The sequence below is a fragment of the Aspergillus costaricaensis genome, assembly GCF_003184835.1.
Source record: "Aspergillus costaricaensis CBS 115574 unplaced genomic scaffold BO79scaffold_19, whole genome shotgun sequence".
Classification (NCBI taxonomy): Eukaryota; Fungi; Ascomycota; class Eurotiomycetes; order Eurotiales; family Aspergillaceae; genus Aspergillus; species Aspergillus costaricensis.
Window position 1 is genome coordinate 10,524 of NW_020291819.1, and position 8,893 is coordinate 19,416.

At 39.2% G+C, this 8,893-nt stretch overlaps 2 protein-coding genes across 2 annotated transcripts; both read right to left on the reverse strand.

Annotated features, from left to right (window-relative positions):
• Positions 1–2,057: 2,057 nt before the first annotated feature.
• Positions 2,058–2,518, reverse strand: BO79DRAFT_150263 (GFA family protein; the record flags this gene model as incomplete). The annotated part of the gene is made up of 2 exons (XM_025678619.1): positions 2,058–2,402; positions 2,447–2,518. The coding sequence occupies 2 exons, from the start codon at positions 2,516–2,518 to the stop codon at positions 2,058–2,060; spliced, it is 417 nt and encodes a 138-aa protein (XP_025538562.1).
• Positions 2,519–5,609: 3,091 nt separating this feature from the next.
• BO79DRAFT_238214 (MFS transporter) lies at positions 5,610–7,314 on the reverse strand (the record flags this gene model as incomplete). Its single annotated transcript, XM_025684788.1, has 4 exons — positions 6,975–7,314; positions 6,642–6,900; positions 6,477–6,588; positions 5,610–6,444 (listed from the first exon to the last, which is right to left on the reverse strand). Exons 1-4 carry the CDS (start codon positions 7,227–7,229, stop codon positions 5,610–5,612), a joined length of 1,461 nt encoding a protein of 486 aa, XP_025538563.1. The 5' UTR covers positions 7,230–7,314.
• Between the last annotated feature and the right edge of the window lie 1,579 nt (positions 7,315–8,893).

The window sequence follows — 8,893 nt, forward strand, 5'->3', positions numbered from 1 at the left end:
TCTATTATTATAAAGATATTATTATCTGCTTTAAAATCTGTTTTTTACAGAATTATAAAGATAGAAAGAGATTTTTTAATATTATAAAAGTACTGCGACCTGCTTTATAATCTATTTCCTACAGAAATTATAAAAATTTAAATAATAATAAGATTATATTTTTTTTTATAATTTCTGCCCGCATGAAGAGACAAGCTGATAAAATATATTAAAAAAATAGAAAGTCTTTATAATAAAAGAAAGGATTTTTATTATTATAAAAATGCTGCTACCCGCTCTATAATTTATTTTTTATAGAAATTATTAAGATTAAGAATAATTATTATAATATAAACTCAGCAGTTGTATAGAAAGATAAACTAATAAAATATATTAAAAAAATAAAAAATCTTTATATAATAAAGATTTTTTATAATATAGCAGTTATTACCTGTTTTATTATCTAGTAATTTGACAAGATTATAAAAATTAAAATATAATAATAGATAAATTATCTTTCTTTTTTTTTATTTTTTTAATAATTTCTTTTTAACTTATTAGTTACAGGAAAGATAAGAGAGCTAGATATATTAAGAAAAACAGTATTATAAATAAATATAGTATTAGTTTATATACTAATCTTTATATTTTCTCTAAAAAAAATATTACCCGAGTGCAAGAACTGTAAAAAAATTATTAATAATTATATTATTTTTTTTATTATCTATTAGTTCAGCAGGATCATATAAATTTAATTATATTAATATAATATTATTTTTTAAATTTTTATTTTATTTTTATATTATTATTATCTTTATAGTCTGCAGGCTAGAATATAATCTTTATTTTTTTATAACTAGCTATAAGTATATATATAAATTATTATATATTAATATTATAAAAAGAAATATCTCTTAAAAATATATAACTTAGATATAATAATTATTATTAAATAATAAATATATTTAATTTAATCTTTCCAGGTGGGTTAAGGTTCTTAAAATTTATAAGTATATTAATATATTAATTTATATAATACTTATTAAAGTAATACTTATAATTATAATATTTATTAGAGTAATACTTATTATTGTCATATTTAATTTTATAATATTTAATAAATTTAATTAGACTTAGTACCTGTGGAAAAGTATACTAATCTAATCTAAATTTTTATTATATATATTAATCTAATTAAATTTCTATTATATATATTAACTGAATTTAGAAATATAAATTACTATTTTTAAATATTTATAATTCCACAGAATAATTAAATAAAGAAATAAAAATTATAGTACTATATTTCTTATAGAAAGCTTTATTAAATAATATTATTTAAAAACTTATCAGATATCATTTGACCATTGTCCCGTTGTGACGATTTCTCTACTAGAAAATCTATATCTTCATGAACTTCAATGTTTGTATTTGATCCATACCATCGCTTCATATCGTCGCGCGTTGATACAAGCCGAATGACTGGCTGGAAAAATTTGGGCTCGGTGAAGGCGATCTTTGCTCCACCATTCCAGCAGTGATGTTTCAAACTATTCGAATCCCAGTAAGCCATCTCAAATTTCGGACCGTGGAAGAACCTGAAGCTGCGGAGGAGTCAAAACTCAGGTAGTCTCTTCTGTTAAAGTTCGCACAGGGGGTTTTCCAGCCTAATCTTCTCATTAAACTCAACTTGGGTGCATGTATGCAGCTTGTGTTCATCTTGGAGGTGGTACGGGGATATAGTGCTTGCGACACATAGAATACTCAGGCTGGGATTATGGTTCACCAAGTAGATTGTAAAGAAAGACCTAATAAATATCGCAACCTCATATTATAGTCGAGAAATCAACTAAAGATATGCATTGTGAAAGTGTTTTGGGACTGTTTCAAATATATCAACATGAACGGACTGGAAAGGTCTCCCCTAATCGCTTCCACCTCGATAGCTAACTCACTTTTGAAGGAACCTGGCAGCTAAAGCAAACCAGAAAGCATGAATGTGAACCTTGGTACATTGCCTCCAATGGCTGGCAAAATCACGTTCAAGCGACTGACCTCCATAGCTAGACTCCGCTCGCCTAGAATTCAGTTCGCTGGGCAACGTCTTTCTGCGGCATAAGCCACGGCGCCCTCGTTGAAGTATAAAATTCTACATCGACCCCCTCATTCAATTTCGATGCGTCGGCCAACGTGCCCGCCTGCACCACTTTCAGCCCCTTGAAATTTTCGGCCGTAGCCTCCTTCCACAGCGTGCTTCCGCAATTGGGACAGAAGAATACTGTAAGTGTCATCCCAGACTCGTGGGTCGTAGAGAACGATTTTGGACTTCCTTTCGTAACGCTGAATGCCTTTTCTGGCACTGTATAGTTGAGTGTGTTACTACTGCCGGATATTTTGTGACAAGAGGCGCAGTGACATATAGCCTAAAGAATCAGCTAGCGACTCTAGATGGAGAAGAAGAACGCACTTTGAGCGTCGGCTCGCCCGTGTAGGAATAGGTACATGCGTTGCATAGGCAGCTTCCGGTAGTCGTAGTCATCTTTAAAGTACCTCAAGTGTAGTCTGAATTGAGACTTCTAAACCTGATAACATGAAATGTTGAATGGGGATTGATTTCGGTTCAGCCAGCTATTTATAAGACCTCATCATTAAAATAACGTTTTTGATACTGGGGAGCATGAGGGTGCCTCCACTTTGTTGGTCCTGGGCACTCGTCACTTTGTTGTCAATTTAGGCTAGCTTTCCGAGTTCGTTACATGGATCCTCAAAGCACCCACCAATCTACATCCTTAGCCAATATCGTTCAAGACTATGTCCAGTCACGAATACGAGTTTACCAGTGATTTGCTATACGAAGCCGTTCCGTCTCCAATTTTCTCACTCACACTGATTGTCACCCATGTTATCCTTCCTATTACTTTAACTATTTCACATGCTCTAAGATATCGTCTGCATGCTGCAATGTCACCTGATCTTTATAAGCCAAGTATGTCGGACTATACTACAAGATACTCCATCTCATAGCCAGGGTCACAGGCGAATTCGGTCAACGCCTCCCCAGCGAGGCGTTAGCTCGTGGAATGTTTTTTTGAGGATTAGAAAGCCGATACCCCGAATTCGGAGGCGCTTGAAACATTTCTCAAAGCACATCATATAATGACACCTCTGCACTACGTACTGCGGTCGTAAGGGTGCGATGCGATTGCATGCGCTTACACAAGCGATCCTGAGCTCTACCTCGAGGGTGGTCTCCGTTCAATTTTGCACAGCCGAGGCTGCGAAGGTCAAGGATTTTCTTGCTGCGTCTTGGACTCAGGACTGGACAAATATCTCTTACGGCGACTTTCAGCTTTACGACCCCAATATTGCGTTTGTGGACCAGGCGGCGATGACCAGCACGATAAGACCTCTGCATTTCATCAATGGCACGTTCGCGGAATGGACTATGCCTCTCGACGAGGGCAGACAGATTCGATGTTAGATTTGAGGTGGTATAGATGGTAGATAGATTTACTGGACTACAATGGCTGACGCTGCCGCATATACTGTTCAAACTTATGCAAGAATAAAGGTGTCCAGGCAGGTAATGGCGGCATCTTCCGCGTCCGGTCCGGCGAGCTTACGCTGCTGTGAGATGGCGGCCATTCATAAGAAGGTGACAAGATCCAAGGCGGAGATTGTTCGCAAATGTAGTTTGGAAGATGGAGAAAAGAAGTTTACTGCAGAAAGGAAGAAGGGGCGCCGGACGTTTTGGGAACATCTTCATCTGTCACCGCATGTAGCCGCAGCTCGAGGTTTATGGGAGCTTACCAAGCCGATCACAAACCTTTATTATGCCAAGATACCGACATTCTACGAGGAATACCTCAGTGGGCGATTGGGCATTCCTGAGGTAGTAGAAACAGAGTAGAAGAACACGAGCAGCGTTGTACGTCGGTGAAAATGGTGGTTTAGTTCCCGTGGTGCAAGCAAACAAATTGTCTCGGACTGATAGCTCGATATAATTAGTAACAGTCATAAATGGTCGATTAATGTTGAGAACTCGTCTATAAATCAGGAGCAAGTGACACTGGGGGCCAGAAGAATTGCTTCAATGGTCGGCCTTGAAACCAAGCTAGACCGGTAGGCAGAAAAAGAGATTTCTCTTTAGTCTACAGTACTGGTCATGATATCCAATGTCATTAGGTCAAACAAAGCCGTGCCGTTCATAAAGAATCGCAACTAGTTATCTTCAATGCCTTTCTCGGTGTCTACTTCAGTATCAGCTTACCAATGGGGTACATGTAACTGCCGCTTGAACAGGGATTACCAACTGAAACATGGAACGGCCAGCAGTAGGGGAATATACCAGGCTCGCTCATTAGTGGTTGCGCACTAGGCCGGGAAATGGAGAGTGGTACCCGTCACGATGTTTATAATTGCACTCACTCGATGATTATCATGCAATAAAGCAGTCCAAGGGTGAGGCGTTCAATACCTTGAGTTTTCCTGCTGCAAATGGCTTGCTTGCCACATTACCAACTATTCTATATCTGCTGTTACAATAGACACCACAATATGTGCGCATGTCCAGAAACCCTCACTCTCCTGATCTGCAGAGTCTCAGAAATGCTATTGGCTCCGTTACACCTCTTTGCTAGCTTACACATACTTCTTAGAACAGGTCAGATCAGATTATCAGGTTAAATTAGGATTTTAATCTAATAAACCTGATCCAAATCTGAATAAATCAGATTAAAAAATCTTAACCTGTTCTATGGATTAGATCAGCTAATTAGAATCCAATTTAAGTTCTTAATAGATCAGGTTAGCTAAATTAAAACCCAGCCCGTAGATCAGGTCAAAAACTTTCTTGAACACCTACCCAAGAACCTGACCCGACCCGACAACCCGACCCAACAACCCGACCTGAATCCAACACTACTACCTGCTCTACTACTTATTTCCTGCAGAAATCGCGGAGATTTAGAGAAAATAATAGGATCATTTTTTCTCTTTTTTCTTTCTTTTATAATCTCTGCTATACAGAGAGGCGAGAGGACAAAATATATTAAAAAACTAGAGAACTCCTGCAGTGTAAGGACTTCCAGTACTATAAAGATATTTCTACCTACTTTATTATCTGTACTGTGGGAGTGCTTCTATCTGCTATATTATTTATTTTCTATAGAAATTGTGGAGGTTCAAATATAATAATAAGATGATTTTTTCTTCTTTTATACATTATTTTCTTTTATATTCTACCTTACCAGCTGCACGGAGAGATAAGATGATAAAATATATTAAGAATTTAGAGAATCTTTGTCGTATGAAAGCTTTCTGTATTATGATGATTATTATCCATTTTATTATCTATTAACTCAGCAGAATGATATAAGTTAAAATATAATAATAAATCATTTTTTCTTCTTATTTTTTGTAATCTTTTCTTTTCTTTATTTTACTAGCTGTATAGAAAGGCGAGAGGACTAAATATATTAAAAAAATTAATTTAGATAAACATAGTATTAGCTTATATATTAGTCTTTATATTTTCTTATAGAAAAAATACCACCTGAGTAATAATCAAAGTCTAGAACCAGATATCGTGGTGTAACCAATACCTGCATTTTCCCTAATAGATTCCAATTTCAACTATTCTGGCTTGCCCTCCTCCACTTCTGCCCATAGATTAATATCACCCACACAATGGGGCTCAATATAGTTAGGAGGCCAGCTATCACTGTATAAGCCCACCCAACTCCAATCCTCTGTATTAGGGGTAGAATAAAAGCAGCACTTCCAGCCCCAAGTAAGCATCTCGTAAGGTTGTTTGCTGCGCCTGCTGCTCCGGGCTTGTCAGACAAAAGATCAATGAGAAGAGTACTGAGCACACTAAACGTCGCTGTCGCCGTGAAGCTCAGAAAGAAGAGGAACGTCAAAGTCGCTCCCAGGCTGTGGGCTTTCTGCAAGATCCACCCATAACAAACTAGCAAAGTACAATTAAGATATAGAACAGGCAATGCGACTTGCAATCTTGCAGCTTCTATTGGAAACCCATGCAGGTCAGTGTCGTTATGGCTGTCTGTGACGATTCCTTTCAGGCGCGCATGCCAATGGTAGTTAAAGTTGACCAGCTTTCCCATAACCGCCGCAGCGCCGCAGCTTCCGACTCCCATAGGAATACAGCAAAGGCCGATTTGAAGTTCATTCAATTTGAACTGCGCGGATAGTTGGGAGGGTAGAGCTGCGGCCACAGCTGCCAGGCTCGCAAAAATAAGTCCGCTGTAAAGAAGGATTGCTCCTTCCTCCTTTAATAAACAAATCTTCAGAGAAAGGAGCAGATTAGAGAAGTTGGCACCCCATCCTTTTCTGGTACCGTCTCTGGGGGTAAGTGGAGCGGAGCTGGTCCTAGAGGAAGAGAACACGGGCTGTGGGAAGATCCTTGATCGAGGCGGAGCGAACGACCCGTTTCCCACAATCTTCCTACATGTCTCAGGAATGAACAAAACAAAAACGATGAAGAGGAGGCCCGAAAAAAAGCTAAGAACCAGAATATCCACCGCCAGCTGACAGTGTATACCAGAATTCCTCCAAGGACAGGGCCGACCGATTGGCCGACAAATGCACCTACAAATGAACTTAGAGAGGAAACTAAGAGAAGACTTAAGTTTGTCGCTTACCGGAAAATGTATATCCAATATAGCTACCTCTTTCGGCCGAAGTTACAGTGTCTGCAATCACCGCGTTTGCTAATGCCCCTGTTGCTGAACTACCTGCGCTCTGGAGGCAACGGAGGAGTAAAAGCGCAACGTAATTGCTTTGCAGCGCGAGGCCAATATTGGCTGCTATGAATACTATAAAGCAAATAAAGTATGCAGGCCGTCGGCCAGTGACGTCAGAGAACGTTGCGATAATCGTGGGTGAGATAGCCTGAACAATCTAGATAATTCTAGTTTTGAGTTGCACTAATCGGTATTGCAATATACAGTTTCTCTTGTGTGGAGCTTACCTACCATATACGAGGTAAGGGTCAGATTCATCAACGACAAAGATGTATGGAGATCAGTTGCCAGGGTATTCAAAGCAGGATAATAAATATTGCTGGCGAGCGGAGAAAAGCACGCAATCACAGTAACTGCGGCAATGATCCATTTTTTCGTTCGCAAATTAAAGATGGTATAGGGCTGTTCAGCTATCTGAATCTCTTCGTGTGCCTCATCCATCTTGGGTAGGTGCGGTGATTCCTTATTGTCACTGTGGACTGACATGTCGGAGGAGTTTTTGTATATCTGTCTCTAATGATCGTACTGCATTCGTCGCAAACAGGACGGAAAGCTGGACCGTAAGGTAGGGATGACTCAGGTATTCGGTATAACTATTGGGAAGAACTCTTCCTGACTCATTCGAAGGTACTAATAGGACGCTGTCGGAACAAAGCTGTTCCGATCAGCATGAGACACGCGCCGTATTATTCGGAGGAAGGGTTGATACAGCGCAGTCGGTAGACAGGAGCAGGACTCGAGAGTGGGCGGTCTAGTGTATCGTTTGATGTAGTTGTCCCGGATACCATACAGATCTCTGCCGGCAAATCCAAATTGGGCCTACCGCCTGACATATCCATGATTGACACAAGCGTACTCTGTAACTAATAATTCAGGTTATTTTATCTATGCACTAGTCTTCCAGCTCTCTGGAAGTGCTTATGGGGTGCTAACAATTCCAAAAGTGAGGTACCCAAAGTTAGTATTTTGTTCATTTTTCAAGTATCCTTAGGACTCTTGGATATAGCGGCAAAGCATCAAAATTACCAGTGACATGGTCTGTACTGTAGGGCTTTAAGCACTCGACTATGCCGTTGCTCATTGGCCTCTCTGACAGCCCTGATATCGGGGTGGCTTGCAACTTTGAGGGAATTATATCCTTGTCAGGATAACACGTCAGCTCATTGGCCTCTCTGACAGCCCTGATATCGGGGTGGCTTGAAACTTTGAGGGAATTATATCCTTGTCAAGATAACACGTTAGCTCATGTGAGCTAAGAAAGCGGCACCACCACAAGGGAAGAGCTGACGTGCTATCTTGACAAGTGTCGTGCTATCTTGTCCAATTTTAAGTCCGTTCCGGGGAGCAACTGCTGGTTAGCCTTGTTTGTTTGGATGCTTCGCAGGTTCCGAAATGGGAAGATGCTTGTGGCTGGATGCCCACAAAAGGCCCAACTCGCATCCTTGTAGTTTTCCTCCTTTCTCTTCTCTCTCAAGACTTGATTCTTTCATTGGATAGCAGCGAGACATCTATCCTTATCTCAATTGGCTTGTAACAACAAGGATATAATCCCCTCAAAATTTGAAGCGTGCGGGGTAATGTCACCCCTGATAACGGGGCTGTCAGAGAGGCCAGTGAGCAACGGCATAGTTGGGTGTGTAAAGCCCCAAAGTACAGATCCTTGTGTCGCTGGTAATGTTAATACTATGCCGCGATATCCGAGAGTCCGAAGGGATACTGGGAAGTGAAGGGATAAATTTGTTCAACATCTCACTATTTTGGTGAGGGACTATAATCAAAGAAATTCAATCTAATCTATTGGATAATTTATCTATATTTTTCAGATCATAAACTATTTCTTCTTCCTGAACTATTCTAAAATTAATATGATGGAGTTTGACAAGTCTATATTTAATAAAGTCAAGCACAACACCAAGGTTATTATCAATGATGTCGAATACCAAGGTTTTGGAGTTGGAAAAGCTAATAATAGTCTTCTGATTTCTCAGCTCAACCATAATCTTAACTTTGACCCGGAAATATTAGCTGTATACCTTATCATGAATTATTTATTATACTCTAAGTATAAAGAGAGAGCCACAGACTTGTTTAAACTTTCTACTCTACTTAGTAAATTATCTGTATTCCAGACCTGTTCAGCTGCTATAAAA